At 45.6% G+C, this 21,627-nt stretch overlaps 1 protein-coding gene across 8 annotated transcripts in view; it reads right to left on the bottom strand.

The window, feature by feature from the left end:
* Positions 1 to 21,627, bottom strand: part of Ltbp1 (latent transforming growth factor beta binding protein 1) — a 423,409-nt gene that overhangs the window by 240,719 nt on the left and 161,063 nt on the right. For 5 of the 8 annotated variants that reach the window (XM_045150784.1, XM_045150787.1, XM_045150789.1 and 2 more), the window contains exon 5: positions 4,475 to 4,642. The exons of 1 other annotated variant lie outside the window; for it this stretch is intronic. In XM_045150784.1, the coding sequence (XP_045006719.1) occupies positions 4,475 to 4,642 (168 nt within the window). Of the gene's footprint in view, positions 1 to 4,474; positions 4,732 to 21,627 lie in introns of those variants that run through there. 2 more of the 8 variants (XM_045150792.1, XM_045150791.1) reach the window with 2 other exon arrangements.

Raw genomic sequence — 21,627 nt, 5'->3', positions numbered from 1 at the left:
GTCCTCCCCTGGCAGGAGCGAGATCCCCCTTAGCTCCTGCTGGGAGTTTTCTGCCTTGATTTAGGGTCATCTGTGTTCTTCATCTTCTCAAAGCCTAAGCTCTTCACAGGCAGCTTTACAATTTGTTTATCTTGTACAATCTAGTAAGGTGTTTTACACATACCCACTTAAGTCTATGGTCACAGGAGGCGCTACTGAACAGCTGGAGCAAGAGCAGTTCCTTTGAGCTGCCTTTCATCCTGTCTGAAAACCCCAGTCCTCACATGAAATAACATGTGCGAACACAGTTTTCCAATCATCAAATACTTTCCTACAATCATTTAGTTGGTACTCATAGAACGTGAGTCCCTCCTAACTTCTCAGAGAAGGCCGTGTCATGTAGCAGTCACGACACCTTTCCAAGGTCTCCTCAAAAAAGTGAGGTCAGGGCAGGGAACGTGGCTCAGTGCTCAAAGCTCTCACCACTCAAGTTGGAGTACCTGAGTTCAATCCTCAGACCCCAGCACCATAAATCAAGGTGGGCTTTTGTAATCCTGACATGCTGACCCTAAAGCTCACAGCAGGATGGGAAAGCAAGCAGAGGCGGGAGATGTTCCCAGATGCAGCAAACACCACCAGAAGGAGAGTCCACGGCAAGAAACCCGCCTCTGGAGAAGTGAAAAGGCTCAGATAGGCTGGCTCTAAAGTTGTCCTCTGGCCTGTACACACACACACACAAGTGGCACAATGCACCCACACTCTCACACCCATAAGCATGCGCCCACCGCCTCCTGAAATACTCTACTTGTATCACCAAGGATTCTTTTGTTGTTCTTTGTCTGAGGAACTTGACTCACAACCAACTTAAAACTCCCCAACAGTCATTTTCATGATGCCCTTATTATAGATAATGTTAAGATCCCCTTTAAAGAGCAACAGTGAACCTGGTGCTCCCCCCAACTGTGGCTGAGTTTTCACTTTTAAAGAGAAAAAGGTAGAAGAAAGAGGGCCGCACAGCTTGGATTGCGGCAAAAGAAAATAAAGGCATTATAATTAGAAATCTGCTTTGGAGAAAACATGTCTTAAGTAAGTATTCTGTTAGCCTCTATTGGTGTCACCATTCAAAAAGATGTGTTCATTCTAGAAGCATTCGTCCCTAAATATTCCTTCCTCAGAGGGCTCGCTCTTCTTTCTTTCCTTTTTTTCTTCTTGATTGATTGACTGGTACTGGGAATTAGAACTAGAGCCAGGGCCTTGGTCACGCTAGGCCAGCCCTGTGACACTAACCCATATCCCAAACCCAAGGTTGTTACTTTTATAGTGTCATCAAATGGAAACACTGCTTCCTATTTCTCCCACTGGATACTCAGTAAAGACAGACATGTGCCTGCTCCTCTCACATCTCCCAGCCCAGCCCTGTCACCCCAGCACAGAGGGCCACCACAGCATGAACAGAGAAGGGGTCCATCTCATGAGCCTACCAGAGTACCACTGTCTGCATGTCTGGGACAGATGAAGGGACCTCGACCCTGAGAAGGCAGAGACCCAGCTTGGCTGTGATGAGGTCCAGAGTCAAGCCCAGGAACACTTTCCTGTCTGTCTCTCTCTCTCTCTCTCCAGCCTTCCCACAAGTCCCAACTCCATGACATTCTTCCCTGCATCCCCCTGATACACTGCAGCCTAATTCCAGGGAGGTAAGAAGACAGAGGACATAAGGAGATGAGCTCCCGTCTTAGCTAAGTGACCCACGGTACCAAAGCCCTTCTGTCCCTCTTTCTTTCACTGAGTGACACTAAGATCTGTTCTGTTCCTGCAGAGAAATGTAAGTCATGGTTCAAATGTTCAAAAGTATATTTATTGTTCTGATTTTCAACATGCATTAAGGTGCCTTTACTACTGTCACGTCCACATGCTTTCCCTTGGATCATTTTGACTTCTTGGAGCAGAAACTAGAACTCAGGACAAACTTTGTGCACAGGCTGTCCTGGGGACTTGGAACCTGCTCTGCTGCAGTCGGTCTCTGGATGCATCCATTCTCACATAGCCACAGGCAGGAATGGCTCCAAGATACGCTATTGGCCCATGGCCCATGAAGTCTAAACTGCATTCTTGGTGGCCTTTCTCAAAAAAGTTTTCCAGCCCACCTGCTCTGCTACCCTAAAATATCAGAGACCAATATCAGATAGTTGCTCACAGATGATAATATAATAATACTGTTAATTATGAAACTTTTCCCTGGACTGTACTGCTTTCCACACACACATCTTATTTGTCAAGAGAAATGCTATATTGTAAGCAAACATAGGAGAGAAAAATAAATTTAAAAACCACTCTTTATAAATAACAGTAAGCTAGTCAAGTACGACAGCAATAGAAGTATGCACGTGAATTTTTGTTTGCCTGTATTTTTCAAGGATCATAATCTGTGAATTTTAAAAACTATCATTTTTCAATAAAGAAAAATCATAAAATTGGTCCCTCAAACCATCTAATATTTGAGCTAAAATATAAACAGAAGAGGGAAATAGCTTTAAACACAACTGAAATATTTACCATGATTTCCACTGTGAACTACCCATTATAAATTTTTCCTCATTAAAAAAAATTCTGATTAAGCCTTTTAAAACTCAGCTACAATGCCCATCTTCCTAGTGGGCTGAGGTTGGATTCTGGAAGCTTCTGTGGATAATTGGACTCCACACTGTATTTTGAATAAGCTGTGTGCATTCTGCTCTGAAGTATCTGGTCAAATGCCAGGAAGAAAAGTGTGTGGTGTGTTTTAACAAGCAGACTTCCTCTGGTTCTCAAAGCCTTCAAATATTTAGTTTCAAAATGAACACACTGTGAGCCAATCAATTACTGCCCCTTCAATTTCTTTGTTGTTGCTCCTGTAAAGATTTGCCAGAAATGCGAGAGGAATAGACACTTCTACCCCTACAGAAGAGGACGTGGTGAGGACGGTGACCAAGGGGAGGAAAGGGGGGTCACTAAAGGCCAGCATCTCCTCCTAGCAATCACTTTCTCCCTTGACCTCTTTGTCTACAGACAATGACAACAAAAAAAGCTAGAAAATAAAACTATTTACTACGGATTAAAAAAAAAGTCACAAGATTTTTAGAGGGGTACTGAATTTTATCGTCCCATTTATTTTCTCTCCAGTGGCACGCCTTGTGGATTATCTTCTTAGAGGCATCAGCAAGTCAAGAGTCTGGTTTCCCAGATTATCAGTGCAACATGCTCCCACTGGCCTTGGCTCACTTCCCCGGCAAGCATACTGAGCCACTTGGCACCTACCTAATGGCTACATTCTCCTTCAATATGCCCGAGGTACCCCGTCCTAGCCAGGAAAGTTACCCTTTTTCAATCATACATCTGGGCGCGTGGTCTTTTTCTGAGCACAGACGATCAGGAATACCACTCTGACCTCGTAAAGATTAGGAGTTTCCATTAAGCTGCAGACTAACCAAAGAGCTCAGAAGGACTTCAACTGCCCTTGTATTTCATCTTGATGGAAATCAGTTTGAAATAGCATCCCCTTTCCTGTGCCCACCCCAGACACACACACTCCCAAGACTAAACAGCAATATTCCATAAAAAGACCAGATCGAGCCAGTGTTATTATCTGTCTGACATTTGGGTTATTCTTGTGAGTAACTCATAAAGTACTGTGGGTGTCTGGATTATTTGAGTACACATGGCAAGCCATAATTGGTCAAAAAATAATAAAAGACTTTTTTTTCAGTGACAAAAATGCTGTATTCCATGACAGCATGACACTGTGACAGCTTTCAGCGACCACATTACTTTCTCCATTTACAAAAATGCAAAAAAGAGGCACAATTTTAAAAAGAAGCAAAAGCCTCTCTTTTTTTGTAGCCAGTAACTACTAGTTATATTTAAAGTTTTTGTGGGCTGACAGCAATCCACTAGCTGGTCGTCCCCAAATCCGTATCTGTCAGTCTTGTGATATAGAACAGAAATGTGGCAAAAGACGCACGACTGCATTCCTTCCTAAGCCAAAGTAAAGATTTTGACAGGTTTAAAGATTTTTTTTTTTTTTAGGAGCCTCATTATTTAGTTAATGAAATTTCAGACCTCATTACCGTCTTCCAAAGTACCCAAATCCAATCTAATGCAAATCCCCGTTTGCCAGTGGGCTGATAAATTTCAACCGTGTGCACCGTGAGGGTCTCGAGCAGAGACTGGCTTCCGCTCCACCCCAAACCTCTCCATCACTACACAGCCTGGGCGGGGGGGGGAGGGGGTTACTGACCAACACGGGGAAACCATTCAAGCTGTCCTTTTTCCAAGAAACCAGAAATCAGGTTAAAAACCATTCCAACAGCAATTTCAAAGACCTTAGGAGAGGAGCCCACGTGCACTGAGAGAGAGAACCCCGTTCCAGCAGAGCCCCGTGGGGATGGGAGGGTGTCCACGCGCTGTCCATCTCAGAGACCCCCTGGGGAGGACAGTGAGGGAGCACGGAGGAACTCACCCACTCGGAAGTTCGTGGCTGTCAGGGTGTCAGCAGCATGGCCGTTCTCACTAATGAGAGTGGTGGTGTTCCCCTTCTCACAGCTGTTCCGACAGCTGCCCTTGGTGCAGGTCACTTTACAGATGCTCGGAGTAAAAACCACCTTGATGCGGCCAGTGTGGTTACTCACTAGGAGTGGGGGCAGGGAGAAAAACAACAAACACATCAGCTTAGTATCCATGAACTTGCCCCGGAAAGTTGGTTTGTTTTTTTCTTATTAAAAAAAAAAAAAAAAAAAAAAAAGGAAAAAGAAAAGAAGAAAAAATGGACCAAGAGTGGGAAAAGAGAGAGCCCACAGCCCGACAGGTTTCGGGAGGAGGGAAGCCTTCGGTGCTCGCTGCTTTCTACCCAGTAGTGTCTCTGAATCAGGAGTAGGAAGCTTAGCAAACAGAACTCTGGGATGCACTCCAAGAGCACATTTGAAGTCGAGTCACTGGAGCGGGATTACTAACCACAATGCTGCACTTTATTCACGGGCAGACAAAGCGCCACCGAGGGCACGGCAGATTAAAGGGCCAACCCGACAGGCAGATGTAATGCCCAGAGGTTGGCCCCCGCACCTAGTGCTGAATAACCTCTTGTGTCCTCAGCTCGCATACTTTCCCTGTTTCTCCACTTATTAGGTCACTATTTGCAGCCCGACCCCTGGAAATGTTTTAGGCATGCGGCATGTCTGAAAACATCTGTCTCAAATCTCCTGGCACTCCCAGCTGAAGTGATCAAATCCTATGACGTAGCTGCCGGAGCCCATTTCTTTCTCACAACTCTGGGGCGGCACTTGCCCGTAAGAATTGATACAACATATACTAAGTTTTCCTGTGTATGGGGTCCATTATGAGAAAGCACAAGGGCTGGAGAGATGGCTTAGCAGTTAGGGTGCCTGCCTGTGAAACCTAAGGACTCAGGTTCAATTCCCCAGTACCCATGTAAGCCAGATGCATAAGGTGGCACATGCATCTGGAGTTCATTTACAATGGTCAGAGGCCCTGGCATACCCATTTTCCTCTTTCTATCTTCCTTTCTCTCTCTCTTGCTCACTTTCAGAAAAATAAATAAATTCAATATTAAAAAAAGAGAAAGCCGGGCATGGTGGCGCACACCATTAATCCAAGCACTCGGTAGGCAAAGGTAGGAGGATTATTGTGAGTTTGAGGCCAGCCTGAGACTACATAGTGAATTCCAGGTCAGCCTAAGCTACTGTGAGAACCTACCTCAACATAAATAAATAAATAGAAAAAGCACAAGCCACAGGGATAAAATTTAAAATGCCACCTGCGAGCTCTCATCACCCATCGCTGGACACAGACCATCTGAAGCAAGGAAGCAAAAGCCATAACCTGACTGTATAGCTGAGATCGCAGTATCACCACAATGGGCACCAAGGTAAAAACATTCTGCCTTGGAACTGTGGCTCAACCCTGTTGTCGTTCTGGACTTGTCATTTCACCTTTTCTCAAAAACAAGAAGAAATTGGCACTGATATTTTCTAGCTAGTTGCAATATTTAAAGTCTTTCTGTGGGGCCAGCCAATTACGGCCAAGGGGCCAAGTTCAGCCCAGAGCTTATTTCTTTTAAAGGTTTGTTTTTATTTATTTATTAGAGAGAGAGAGAGAATGAGCAGTCCAGGACCTCCAGCCACTGCAAATGAACTCCAGACGCATGTGCCACCATGTGCATCTGGCTTACGTGGGACCTGGAGAATCGAACCGGGGTCCTTAGTCTTCGCAGGCAGGCGCCTTAACCACTGAGCCATCTCTCCAGCCCCCAGGGCTTATTTTTATCAGTGAAGTTTAACTAAAGCACAGTCACACTTGCTTGCTTGTGTATCACCTATGGGCTTCAATGACACAGCAGCAGATCAGCACAGAGAAGCACATGTGCACGTGGGAGTCAGGCCCCAGTCCACGAGCTGGAAGAGTGAGTACGATACAGAAACCCTGTTCTGACTTCTCCATGTGTGGTTGGCCCCTGGCAGGCCCTCCCTTCTGAGAGCCCGAACAGAAAGTAAAGAGGGCGCCAGCTCATGAAGAGAGACGGCGTGTCCATGACACTTTAAATCTAGTAAGAACAAGGCCCTTCATGCTGCCACTGTCTTCACAGAATGGCCAGAGAGGGACTGTCCCCAAGACAGCCTGTCCATTGCCAGTCCTGGCCACCAGAGAAACTCCTGCCTCGATGCGCTGCTCCCGTCTGACCAATACTGTATTTTCAGAAAGTCGTCCAGAATGCCGCCAGGGACTCGTCATAAATTAAGTTGTGGTTAAAAATCTGACCTTGAAAACAGAGAACCTGAACCAGGAAAGTGGTGAGAGTTTCAAGGTTGGAGTGGGGCCTCAGAGGTTTTTCTGCACAGCCATCTTTCATCCACTGATTGCATTCCAAGCACCAAGTAGTCCTCTAGGCTTCATTGGAACATTTCTCACGACAGGGGGCTCATTACCACGAAGCCCATTCCAGGCTCAGGCAGATCTAAACTGGAGTGATTCTTAAGCTGAAATGCATTCTCATAGTAGCTTACATCCATTAATCCTAATGTGGTTTTAGGCCCTCTCCACAGCCTTAGAATCTAATGCCTCTTTCACATGACGGCCCTTCAAATGCTCAAAGGCATCTGTCACACACTCGAAAGCTAAAGTTAGGAAGATATGAAGCCATCAGCTGGATTGGCCTAATTCGAGTGATTCTTCCAAAGTGTGTGTGGGGGAAGGGACTTCTGTTCTTTTTAAACAGCTTCCTTCCCCGCTGGTTCTAATATGGAAGATGATCTACAGTCATGATACCCTGAATGTGTCCATCTCATCTCATATGGAAGACGGTCTACAGCCATGATACCCTGAATGTGTCCATCTCATCTCATATGGAAGACGGTCTACAGCCATGATACCCTGAATGTGTCCATCTCATCTCATATGGAAGACAGTCTACAGCCATGATACCCTGAATGTGTCCATCTCATCTCATATGGAAGACCGGTTACAGCCATGACACCTGAATGTGGCCACCTCATCTCATATGGAAGACGGTCTACAGCCATGACACCTGAATGTGTCCATCTCATCTCATATGGAAGACAGGTTACAGCCATGACACCCTGAATGTGGCCACCTCATCTCATATGGAAGACGGTCTACAGCCATGACACCTGAATGTGGCCACCTCATCTCATATGGAAGACAGGTTACAGCCATGACACCTGAATGTGGCCACCTCATCTCATATGGAAGACGGTCTACAGCCATGACACCTGAATGTGGCCACCTCATCTCATATGGAAGACAGGTTACAGCCATGACACCCTGAATGTGGCCACCTCATCTCATATGGAAGACGGTCTACAGCCATGACACCTGAATGTGGCCACCTCATCTCATATGGAAGACGGTCTACAGCCATGACACCTGAATGTGGCCACCTCATCTCATATGGAAGACAGTCTACAGCCATGGTACCCTGAATGTGTCCATGTCATCTCATATGGAAGGAGGGTTACAGCCATGACGCCTGAATGTGACCCATCTCATCTCATATGGAAGATGGTCTACAGCCATGACACCCTGAATGTGGCCATCTCATCTCATATGGAAGATGCTCTGCAGCCACGACACCCTGAATGTGGCCATCTTATCTCATATGCAAGGCAGGTTGTTTAAGCTGGGTGAGCAAGAAGGCATATACCTGTGAACCTAGAACTCGAGAGGCTGAACTAAAATGACTGCTTTGACTTCAAGGAAAGCCTTGTCTACATAGTAAGCATTCGGCTAGCTACGTAGGAAGACTCTGTCTCAATTAAAAAGAAAATACAGGTTACTTGAAGAGGTCTACCTGGCCTTGCAGCACCTTCCAAAAATGGTTTCTAATAAGAAGCCTTTATGATTTTTTTTTTAAATAATTTTTATTTATTTATTTGAGAGCGACAGACACAGAGAGAAAGACAGATAGAAGGAGAGAGAGAATGGGCGCGCCAGGGCTTCCAGCCTCTGCGAACAAACTCCAGACGCGTGCACCCCCTTGTGCATCTGGCTAACGTGGGACCTGGGGAACCGAGCCTCGAACCGGGGTCCTTAGGCTTCACAGGCAAGCGCTTAACCACCAAGCCTTCTCTCCAGCCCACCTTTATGACTTAAGTCAGGTGATGGCAAATGTTTTCTGCAGAGCACTAGGTAGTAACTCATCTGGAAATGCAGGCAAAGGACAGCATTTTGACTATAGGACTCTGCTGTGGTGCCCAGAAAACAGCCTATCAAAAGCAATATGCAAATGAGGAGTGTGGCTGTGCTCCAATAGAATGTCACTTAAAGAAACAGTTTGCTGCTCACTGCTTTACATACTTACATAACATTTCAAATTATGTGGGCATCTACCTTAGAAATAAAAAAAATACAATGGAATACTGATTCCACAACTGGAAAAAATTTCTTTTGAGTGTTTTTTTTTTTTTTCTTTTTACAGTAGCACAAACAAATCAGCTTGGGCTGAAAGTTGTCGGATCATGCCTGCAAATATCTTGAGAGCAGCATGTGTGCCCAAGGAAAAATAACGACACAACACCTTCTCACTTCAAAAATATATAAACTTCTATTTCTTCTGGCTGTTGGTACAACAGTAAAATCCAAAGCCATGTCCAACTATTTAGTCTTCCCTGGCATTAAGTCACAGCTCCAGCGACTGCCAGGCCGATGCCCAGTCACCTAAATTATGCTCACTCCGGCGAACTGAGACCTCGGAGGACAGCAAGTGCTTCTGTAGCATTCCTGCCTCACCTTCCGCCACCGCAGGCCCCACACAGGCCTTTGAGAGGCTCAGGGCCCATTGTTTGACAAACATACACGGCTTTGCCAATTAAAAAAAAAATTTTTTTTTGGCCTGCAAACATCTGGATTTTCAAAAGACAAAGACAATTTTATGCAACTTAATTCGGATTTTTACAATGTTCCCATCTTCTTGGAAGCAAAAGAGGCCTTTTATTCCATGCTTTGCAAGCATTCCGTGAGCATCTCATGCAAAGGCAGACACCTGCGTTCCTGGTGGGTCCTTCTGTCTCCTCTCAAAGTATTTCACTCTTCATGATAATTACACTTATATTTCCACACCAATCTTTCCAAAGTCAGTAGTGGGGAAAAAAAACAAAACATGTTGACTATCATCACTCATTCATAGGACCTTTGAAAACATTGGTGGCATTTAAAAAAAAAAATGCATTCAGCTGGGCATGGTGGCTCACGCCTTTAATCCCAGCACTTGGGAAGCAGAGGTAGAAGGATCACCGGATCACCGTGCGTTCAAGGCCACCCTGAGACTACATAGTGAATTCCAGGTCAGCCTGAGCTACAGTGAGACTCTACCTGGAAAAACAAAAACAAATCAAATCAATCAATAAAAATAAAAATAAATGCATTCTTCTTACCCAGTCTTTTAAAACCATTCCTACCTATCTAGAATATAGTTTAAGTGTTTTTTCTTTTATTTGTGTGTATATGTGCGTGGGGGGCATGTGCCTGCCATAGCATGTGTGAGGAATCGAAGGTCAACTTCAAGGCATGTCCCTCCTTCCGCCTCCTTTGGAGACAAACTCTCTTTAGTGGTTTGGAGCTGCTGATATGAGCTTCTGGATTCTCCTGGTTTCTCTTCCCCTTGCTGTAGGTGTGTTGAGATTACAGATGAATGTATCCAATGTATCTGGCTTAGTATGGGTGCTCAGAAGGATCAAACTTGGCTCAATAGGCTTGCAAACAAGCACCTTTAACCTGTGAGCCATCTCCCCTGCCCAAGTTTTTGTTTGCTTTTTTCTTTGATTTTGTTTTTTTGAGGTAGGGTCTTGCTGTAGCTCAGGCTGACCTGGAATTCACTATGTAGTCTCAAGGTGGCCTCAAACTCACGGCCATCCTCCTACCTCTTCCTCCCAAGTGCTGGGATTAAAGGCATGCGCCACCACACCCGGCACCAAATTTAAGTTTTTAAGTACACAAAACTATAGTTCACTCCTCAATTTCAAATTCATCCAAGAGCATAGAAGGGCTTTTGCTGAGCATGGATGTAAGCTCACCTCCAGAGGCCATGAGTCTGCAAGGGACATCTTCCTTGAATATACTGACAGTCAAGGACATTTGGTATCTTGAACAGTCACCAGTAAATGAAGAAAAATTCCAGTGACCTGGAGGAGCTGTCAATGGCAGGACGGTGACTACTGAATCCCTCGGAGGTCAGGAACCCAGGACACTGGCAGTCATTCTGGTCTAAGGTCCTGCCATCAGTCACGAGGATATAGGTCCAGGGCTAACACTGAGACTATGGCTAGGGGTCCTGCTGGTTTGTTAGAAATGACAAATAGGGCTGGAGAGATGGCTTAGCAGTTAAGCACTTGCCTGTGAAGCCTAAGGATCCTGGTTCGAGGCTCGGCTCCCCAGGACCCACGTTAGCCAGATGCACAAGGGGGCACACACATCTGGAGTTCAGTTGCAGTGGTTGGAGGCCCTGGTGCACCCATTTTCTCTTTCTCTCTCTCTCTCTCTGCCTCTTCCTCTCTCTGTCACTCTCAAATAAATAAAAATAACAAATTTTAAAAAAAGAAATGACAAATATGAGAAGTAAAAGATGGGCCACAGGGCTGCAGTCATGGCCGAGCACCTAATGGCATTTGCCAAGCAAGCAGGGGGTCTGCAAAGGGTCCGAGATCACCCGAGTTCGGTTTCACAGCACCCCTGTAAAAGCTGAGCATGACTATAAGCCTTGCCCTGTGGGGAACAGAGAGCAAGGAATCACTAAGGCTTGTGAAAACTGCAACTCCGGCTTCAAAGAGACTCCTACCCAAGCGGATGAGTGAGAGAAGAGTGTCCCCCTCTGGCCTCACCCGCAAGCGCATGTGCACACACACATGCACGCACCACACATAGTGCACACGCACATGCACGCACCACACATAGTGCACACACACATGCACGCACCACACATAGTGCACACGCACATGCACGCACCACACATAGTGCACACGCATATTCAGAAAGGTAGAACCCTTGGGCCAGTCAGGGGTTAACAGGGAAACCAATGGACATCATTCATGCTTGGTCTTTCTGAAGGGGGAAGAAAAAAAAGCAATTTTCAGATCCTTAAAGGTAAATCAGCTCCAGAAATCTTAAGCAAGCCATTTAAAACCTTGAGTCTTAGAAACCTTGGCTTAAAATTGAGATTGCCTGGAGCCATATAGCGCCTCCACGGGGCCTCCTGGTCAGTCAGTCAAAGACACTCACAAGTCAACATCCTGTCTGTGGCGTCTGCCAGGGCCTGTGCGGATTTATGCCTCCAAGACGGGGCACAGGCGCGTGGCTCAGGGCAGACCACAGACGACACTAGGGTGAACGGGGAGGGTCGGGAGTCAAGCTGAGACCCGCCCAAGACTGAAGACTTAACATGTTCAAAATACAATAAAATAAAGAGCTTTCATTTCTGCCGCACAATTGCTAGCAAACGAGAAAAATTCAAAACTCTGGAAGCTGTTTCTGAAAGACGGACTCCAGCCCAGAAAAGAGTACAGCTGCCACCTCCCAGTGATCAGACCAGGCAAGATGCGACCCAAAGCAAAGGCGGCCAGAGGAGTCCACACGGCGAGTTCAAGGCTCACTTCCGATGTCGTCTGAACACGGCCCCCTCCGCGTTCACCCGGGAGGCTGCCACAGCACGTTAGCAGGCACCCAGCCTAGACAGCGGGGCTCCAAGCAGCACAGCCCAGGAGGAGAGCCGGCCGGGCCTTCAGCTGAGGCCGGTTTAACGAGACCCGGAGGCTGACTCAGCACACGTCCCGGCCTCGGCTCCTGCTCCCCGACTCGCATCCCTCGCCTGCCCCAGGCCAAGAATCCTTTCAAGGGCAAATCACAGACTTATTAAATGATGCTTGAGCACAACAGGTCTTCACTGTTCAGCTCTCCCAACTTCACTCCTTTTGGGCTGCTTAAACAATGCCCACAGAATGTGCAGCAAGGTGAAAGGAAGATAAACACAGTCAAATCTACCGCTGCACAGGGCTGTCCCGGCTCTGAAAAGCCCTCTGAGACGAGGCGGGTTATTTCTCCTTCTACGTCAGTCTCTTGGCTGTTCATTGAGGACTATTCAGTTAAGAGTAACTATAGCCGGGCGTGGTGGCGCACGCCTTTAATCCCAGCACTCGGGAGGCAGAGGTAGGAGGATCTCCGTGAGTTCGAGGCCACCCTGAGACTCCATAGTGAATTCCAGGTCAGCCTGAGCTAGCGTGAGATCCTACCTAGAAAAATTAAAAAAAAAAAAAAAAACCCACAAAGAGTAACTACAAAGAGTGGGAGGATAGCTCAGCAGTTAAGGCACATGCCTGAGAAGCCTAAAGGATCCAGGTTCATTTCCCCAGGACCCACATAATGCCAGATGCACAAAGTGGCACATGCATCTGGAGTTGGTTTGCAGAGGCTAGAGGCCCTGGTGCTCCCATTTTCTCTATCTGCCTCTTTCTCTATCAAATAAATAAGAACAAAGGAGTAAAACATTTTTTTTTTTAGTAAAAAGAGTAATTACAAAGAGGCAAAGGGGAAAATGGATGCCACACAAGTGACAAATACCTAAGTGAGAGAAAGCTGGTCTTCCTCCCAGTATTTGCATACTAGTCACTAGGAGGGAATTGCATGTCAGTTACATATTTCTGTGTGCATGTACATCTATAATCTCCTTCCATTTATACACACAATCCTACAGAAAGGTAAAGAAAGAAGTACCATTTAGAGAAATAATAAATTCCCAGATATAATTTCATTTTCTTAACAATACTGCGCATCAAAGTGCAAGAGTCAAATGTATGTTTTGTGAGTCATTTTAAAATGTAAACTCAGCTGGGTGTGGAGGTGCACACCTGCTAACCCCAGCACTCTTGGGAGGCAGAGGTAGGAGGGTCCACTCGAGCTTCAGGCCAGCCTGGGACTACAGAGTGAGTTCCAGGTCAACCTGGGCTAGAGTGAGACCCTAAATCGAAAAACAACTAATGTCAATACAATGCCCAAAACGCCCACTTGGGATGTATGAAGCTCCCTAATGCTGCTCGGTCAGGTATGACTTCATTTACTGTGTCAAAGAGTAAACAGACGCTGACCAGAGCCTGCCTGAGGTCATCTCCCCCACCAGGCTGGACATGGCATCCACGCCGGCCTTCTCAGGCTTTCTTCTTCACTCAGGCTGCACTGTTTCCGTCTTTAAAGAACACACCCGCAGCCCTCCTATTTTGTGGCAGCTCTTCTTCTTGGCTGCCTTATAGTAAAACTGCCCAGAAGAGCTGTCTATACGACCTGTCTCCACTCCCTCCCATTCTCTCTTGAGCTTACTCAAACCTGCAGTGGCTACCAGCATTCAATGACAACTGCTTCCCGGAGGGTCACCAGTGGCCTCCATACTGCCATACCCAATGGCAAACTCTCTGGTCTTTCTCTCTCTTGTACTTTTTATGAGAAAGAGAGAAAAAAAATTCACTGGCATACCAGGGCCTCCAGCCATTGCAAGTGAACTCCAGATGTGTGTGCCATTTTGTGTGCATGTGCGACCATTGTGTCCCCATGTCCGTCTGGCTTACATGTTATGTAGAGAGTTGAACCTGGGTCCTTAGGCTTTGCAGGCAAGCACCTTAACTGTTAAGCCATTGTTCCAGCCCTCTCTGGTCTCTCTTGTTCAAGCTTTCAACATGTGCGCCAATATACTTTGTGACACTTTCTTCATTCGACTTGTAGGTTACCCTACTCTTATGGCTTCGTCCTACCTCTCTGGTCATTCCTTCTGATCCAACCCACAAAACAGCCCAGAGCTCAATCCTTGTCTTCCCTTCTCTACACCAGCTTCCTAGATGATTCCAGCCTGTCCTGTCTCATGGACTTAAATACCATCTAGGTACCTCTGTGGAATAAACGTGAAACAATAGTGTGCATTAGTTAATTTTGTATACATGCATCTATCCACATGTACATGGGAGATACTATAAATATGTGTGTGTACAGTTGAATCTACAGACAGACATATACACAAACATATATACATATGCACACACACACAAATCCAGCTACCTTCTTTGCTAGGTGGGTGCCTAACAGATAATTGGAATAAAATATATTCAAAATTGAGTTTTGATCCTTTCCCAGACACACATGCAAATGTGTTCTTTTTCAAGTCTTCCTCAAGTCCATTCTTGCTCTTTTTCCTGTCACTGGATAGTCAGTCCTTTTAATAGAACACGACAACTTGTCACTACAGCATTGGCCAATGCTGCAGTATGACAGGCCGTCACCTTTTTATTTAATATATATTTTTCATTGACAACTTCTATACTTACAGACAACAAACCATGGTATTTCCCTCCCCTCCCCCACTTTCTCCTTCATAACTCTGCTCTCCGTCATGTCCCCTCCCTCTCTCCATTAGTCTCTCTTTTAACTTGATGTCATCACCTTTTGTCTAGACCATTTCAACAGTCCTAGTTAGCCTCCCTGCTTCCACACTCCCTCTCAGCATTCAGCACACCCTGTTCCTCTTCTCTCCTGTGGCTTTCTAGCTCAGTCATAACATAAACTAAAGGCCATCAGCTGCCCTCTGTGACTGCCAAGACTTCATTTTCTACAACACTTCCCAACCCTTCCACTGTAGCTTTCTGGTTATTCTTCAAACACCTGCGCACGTCTCTTTGCACTTGTTGTTCCCTCTGCTAGAATGAATACCCTTCCACAGATACATAGATTCCTCCCTTACCTCATTTGAGACTTTTCCCAAATGTTACATTATGTATTTTTATTACTGTCATAAGGCTATAAACTTGAGCCGGAGAGATGACTTAGCTGTTAAGGCACTTGACTACAAAGTCTAAGGACTTGAGTTCAGTTCCCCAGGACCCACGTGAAGCCAAATGCCCAAGGTGGCACATGCATCTGGAATTTGTTTCTAGTGACTAGAGGCCCTGATGTGCCTATTCCTTCTGCCTTTTTTTCCTCTCAAATAAATAAATAGAATATTAAAAATAATGTAAACTCTATGATAATTTCACAATAATAACTCATATAATAATGCAATAAGTATACTATAATGACGTGGAATTAAATAAATATTAATATTTACCTAAGGAATAAGCAGAAGTACTATTAAAAGAATACTCCTTCAGCTTCAAAACACATTTGCTACAAATTACATTTGTCAGAGAGAAGTATTTTAATTACTAACATCAAACAAGAGCAGAAGTCATTATGACTTGGAAATTCTGCGATTATTACAAAACATTTTTCCCTAAATCATTTAAACATCACCAAAGTGGCCAATAATGTTTTTTTAAAAAGTGAAACAATTTTAAATTAAATAGTCCAAACAGAATAATTGGATAAGTAACAGGAAATAGCAATTAATCAGCACTTTTTCAAAAAAAAGTGAAACAATGATCTGTTACCAAAATTTCACAACATATTATGCAAAATCATACTGGCACATGATAGAAATCTCCTTTAATTTTGTGGATAAACATCCATACTATATAAGGTACTCATTTGCTTTGTCAAAGAGAATAAAACACATCATTGCCCAAATGTAGCAACGCTGATGGAAATAACCACTGAGCTGTAAGATCCCCCCGGCCCGCGGCCCCACCACACACATACATAAAAGTAATTCACTTCAAATCCAAGCTCAGAGAAACGAGCCAGGGAGTGACCAGAGGTCTAGCAACAAAAGTTAGAAATTCTGGGAGTAGGTTCAATCCCCACAATCCCACATACAAAACCAAGCAGGGTGGCGCATGTCTCTAATCAGTGCTGGGGAGGTGGAGACAGGCAAACTCCTGGGGTTCACTAGTCAGCTAATGGAGGCCAATTGACAAATTCTAGCCCAAGGACAGACCCTGTGTCCACAAAGGTGGCTGGCTCATGAGCAGTGCAGCCAAGGTTGTTCTGAGACCCTCCCCCACATTCATATACACAAAATATGTGAGACTTCATCCCACATTTCCTCACATCTAATTTCCTCTCTCATTTACTCAATCTATTTTTCTGTGATTTTCCCTAACGTTTGCATCTTCTCACCAGTGATCCTGCCTCACATGTCACTCTCCCCTGCCCCACTATAAGCACATCTTGAGAATTTGACATGATTTTAATCCTGCCTTTTTCTACTTGGAGTTTTCTCTGTACCAATTGCTTCTCTATAAATATAAGAAAAGGTGCTATTTTTATCCCTGGAATGAAATTCAGTATTTCTGAAAGCATATTTTATAGTAAAAAGGAAAAAAAAAAAAAAAGCCCTGTAACTTCTCTCCAGCAAGTAGCGTACTGACCCAGTGTTTCAGAAAAGAAAATATAGCTAACCATAAAAGCAGAGAACTAGCAAAACACATTAATGGCTTTTTGACATTTTCATTCTCTGACCTTTTTTTTGTAAAATATTTTCTTTAACCTCATAGACCCTAAAGAGATCCAATGACCCAGACGTACTCCAGTTTAGGACCAAGGAACACCCAGGGAGGCTCAGGAAAGCTCTGGACTGCTGTCCAGGGACAGGTATGACAGCACTGAGCAATCCCCAAGCCCACCCTCCACTAACTAGAGACAGGGACGAGTCCTAGGATTCCTGCAACTACACCAGGTTGCTCTGTGGTGTTCCTTCCAACGCAGCTATACTAGCTACCATTTCCTTGCTGTGAGCAAATACCTACCAGAAGCAAATTAAGAAAAGAGAGTTTATTCTGGCCGATAATTTCAAGGGATACAGTCCATTATGGCGGGGGAAGTATAGCAGCCTGGCTCGTCACATCTGAATCAGGAAGAAGAACTCGGGCAGGAAGTGGGGCCATGCTATCAAGCTCCAAAGCCGGCTCCGAGCGGCTGCACAACCTTCCAAAGTGGTGCCATCACTTAGGGGTCCAGGGTTCAAGCCTATGACCCCATGTGTGTGTGCAGGGGTGCAAGGGTGTGTGGGGGAATGGACATTTAGAATCCAAACCACAATTACTTTAGAATTCACCTGTCTAAAATGCACTTGAAAATCTTTCCTCTGCTCCTAATCTGAATGCCTGCCAGGACCTGCTAGCCAGTCAGATCCAGAATGGGCGGTGGGTAGGGTTTGAAATGTTGGGATTCAAGAGGTGAAGAAACACTTCTTCCAATGAAGACAGGTCTTGCTTCAACTCATAAAATGAAGGGGAGAGGGACAGAAGAGCTCAATTCTGGATTGACGAGGTAATCCCTAGCCAGGGTCTACAGTTGGGGAGTGCTGAATGAATGACCTCCAAGGAGGCCGTGGTCGGGGTAGAGGTATCTGCCCAACAGCTTGTCTCAGGGAGAAAACCAGTTCATGGCACTTTTTTTTTTTATATCTGAAAAACTTATACCTCCCTCAAAGGTACTTGGCTAGTCAGCTCCAGATGCCACACAAGGGCCAGGGTATGAAGGAGGCGCAAGGGCAATTGACAAGATGATGTCATTGCTGTCAAAAAGAAGAATCTCTCCGGGCGTGGTGATGCACGCCTTTAACCCCAGCACTTGGGAGGCAGAGGTAGGAGGATCACAGTGAGTTCAAGGCCACCCTGAGACTCCATAGTGAATTCCACGTCAGCCTGGGCTAGAGTGCGACCCTACCTCAATAAATAAATAATAAGAAGAACCAAGGGCACAGCAGTCAGCACTTGCCAGTCTTCTCTGTGTACCCACCCAGTCTGGCTAGCCCACAGGGTCTCCCTACAGAAATAGTGGGCTAGCTGTGTTTCATGTGACATGGATTTCTTGTCCCTTAATTTTAGAATGGAATGGAGTGAAGTTTTATTTATCCCCACATTTGTTGTTTTTCAAAGACCAAGGCAATGGAGACATTTGCTATCGGTCTGTCACTCATCATGTCCATAAATAATGTCTGCTTGCCTGTGGAGGAGCCAGTCTGACTATGTGGACAGACAGCCGGGCTTTGAAGTTACCAAGCAACAAACTTCAAGCCCGATTCAGAATCGTGAGCAGGAGCCATTTCCTTCGAGGGTCTTCGATCATCGCTACAATTCGCTCTAAGCATTGCAGGATATACAGAGTCGTGACAGGTATTTCCCACGGAATCAAAGCCATCTGAAGGAAACTGGAACCCTTCCTTCCTTTGTAGACGCAGCCTAATGCTATCTTCAGCCATATTCAAGTAGGCAGTCAGGACGTCAATGACACTAAAGTACCCCACAGGCCTCCTTCCTTCATTGCTGGCTTCCTCCCCGAAGATGCCATTCCCCAGGGCCGCCTCCCGCCCCCTCACTGCAGAGGGGCAGCGGAGCCTCCTGGTCCTCCGGACGCGGCCCCTCCTTGTGTCTCCTGTGCGCTTCTCAACTTTGCTCACCTGCCTTTGGTCTCAAACGTAAGAGAAGAAAATCATTTACATTCTTAACGGCCTTCATGTACAACAGATGCCCGGCCTGGTGATTGTCCATCTTTGGAGAGAAGCAGTGTGTGGGGAAAAGGAGAGGGAAATGGGAAGAGAATGGAGGGTTCAAAAAGAAGGTCATGGCATCAAGAAGCTGAGGCCGGGAAGACATGGGAAGACAGACAGACAACGGGAAGGGCAGAGGACTGACTATCACCCTAAAACCTTGAAGGAGTTGAATACACTCAGGCTTCCGGTACTTTAATTAACGAGGCTTGCAAACACCCCCTGGTACGAAAAGCATGTGTGAGCAAGCATCCAGCCAGTACACTCACAAAACTTCAGTTATGCCTTAAAGGGGGAGTTGCTAACAGGCGGGTTAGAGAAGGAACGTCAACACTGAGCCCGTCCTTAGGCACTTGTGTCACTAAAGGTGACAGGCCAGCATGGATGCCTCGATGTGCCTCTGAGGGGTTCCGATTCTTTCAGGCACACAACAGAAATCCAGTGCTCACAAGTATAACACCACAGCCTGAACTCATTTTACTTGAAGAAGCACTCAGGAAGTTGAAGACATGAGCATTTCTGCATTGCAACAACCCTTGTTGGGTGGACTCAAAACAAATGCAAAACTGTACAGAAAAATGACATTTTTACATGTCTAAATTAATTTAGAACTGCAGCATAAAGGACTCCAAGCTTGTCAATTCTATCATTCACTTCATTTCTCTCAGCACAAACCTTCTCTCTGGCTCATCTTTTAAATGGCCCTCAGTGGTCACATGATAGCTACTCTTGTGTTGCTGAGACAAACACCCAACCAGAAGCAGCTGATGGGAGGAGAGGGTTTATTTTGGCTTGAAGTCTTGAGGGAAGCTTCCGGGGGGCAGGGGAAAGGATGGGGTGAGCGGAGGCTGGACACCACCTCTGCCCCAGCAGGTGGACAACAGCAGCAGAAAAGGGAGTTGGCTAACACTGGAAAGCTAGGGGCTGATAAACCTCGACCCTGTGATCCCCTCAGAGACACCTCCTCCAGCAGGACTCTACCTCCCAAAGTGACACCCGCTGGGGACCTGATATCATAGGGGACAGCTGACCCAACAACTTCCCTCAAGCGGTTACTGCCAAATTCACCATTAGGAAAGATTTCCCTTTTCTGAAGGTCATCATATCTAGCTACACTCTTGTATCATGTGATAAATAAAATTTTTAAATGATTAGTTGCCAATAGAAAACAAATTACTGCTGGGCATGGTGGGGCACACCTTTAATCCTAGCACTTGGGAGGCAAAGGTAGGAGGAGGATTTGTGAGTTCAAGGCCATCCTGAGACTACATAGTGAATTCCAGGTCAGCCTGGACTAGAGGGAGGCCCTACCTCAAAAAAAAAAAAAAAAAAAAAAGGAGAAGGAGGAAGAAAAGAAAACAAGAAAGAAGAAAGTTTATAGTGTGTAATTTATACAATGTAAGTTTCCCAACTGTCAGCTGATTCTTCTTCAGTTACTCATGTTCAACCGTCTTTTCTTTCCTATTTTTCTTTTTACACAAGACAGCACTTGTGTCACTTTATGTCTGGCTTACATGGGACCTGAAGAGTCAAACATGGGTCCTTTGGCTTTGCAGACAAACATCTTAACCATTAAGCCAACTCTTCAGCCCTGCCTTTTCTTTCTTTCTTTTTTGTTGTTTATTTATTTGAGAGTGACAGACAGACAGAGAGAGAAAGAGGCAGAGAGAGAGAGAGAGAGAGAGAGAGAGAGAGAATGGGTACGCCAGGGCCTCCAGCCACTGCAAACAAACTCCAGACACATGCGCCCTCTTGTGCATCTGGCTAATGTGGGTCCTGGGGAATCGAGCCCCAAACCGGGGTCCTTAGGCCTCACAGGCAAGCGCTTAACCACTAAGCCATCTCTCCAGCCCCAGCCCTGACTTTTCTTTTCTTTGACTGTCATCAAGGCAGTGTCTCTCCCGTTGAACACTAATGGCTTTAAAATATACCCACAAAGTCCTTAATACTTCTTCCAGAGGAGAAAGCTAAAAGTTGGGATAAAACGGAGATGAAGCTTGTGACTTCAGGGACTACATCATAAAAGGTGTCTCCGAGGATCACTTATGTAGCAGAAGCCAGTTCCCACACTGAGGACACTCCATGGAGCAAAGAGCTGACTCCTCTTGACAATGGGCATGAGGGAGAACCATCCTGACAGCACATCTTCCAGCCCTCGCCTGACCTTAACTTCATGAACACCTGAGCCAGGACCATCCAGCTGAGGCGCCTCCAAAGTCCTGACCCACAAGAACCGCAAAATACTGTTTGATGCTTTAAACCACGAAGGCTTATGCAACAGATAACACCACCATGCGCATCTGTGTAGCTGTTCCTCTTCTTTTTGCAGAGATTTTCTTATCTTTTTTATATGTATTTATCTGAGAGAGAGAGAGAGGGAGAGAGGCAGATAGAGAGATACCAACTCCAGACGCACACACCACCTTGTGTGCCTGGATTACGTGGGTACTGGGGAATCGAACCTGGGTCCTCAGGCTTTACCCTGGTCGTTAGGCTTTGCAGGCTTTAACCACTGAGGCATCTCTCCAGCTCTAGAGGTGAGAATTTAAGGCAATGCCTTGTTCTTTTTTTTTTTTAATATTTTTTGTTCATTTTTTATTTATTTATTTGAGAGTGACAGACAGAGAGAAAGACAGATAGAGGGAGAGAGAGAGAATGGGAGAGCCAGGGCTCCAGCCTCTGCAAAC

The sequence above is a fragment of the Jaculus jaculus genome, chromosome 5, assembly GCF_020740685.1.
Source record: "Jaculus jaculus isolate mJacJac1 chromosome 5, mJacJac1.mat.Y.cur, whole genome shotgun sequence".
Taxonomy (NCBI): Eukaryota; Metazoa; Chordata; class Mammalia; order Rodentia; family Dipodidae; genus Jaculus; species Jaculus jaculus.
The sequence above is the reverse complement of the archived record's forward strand: the minus strand, read 5'-3'. Positions and strand labels throughout refer to the sequence as shown.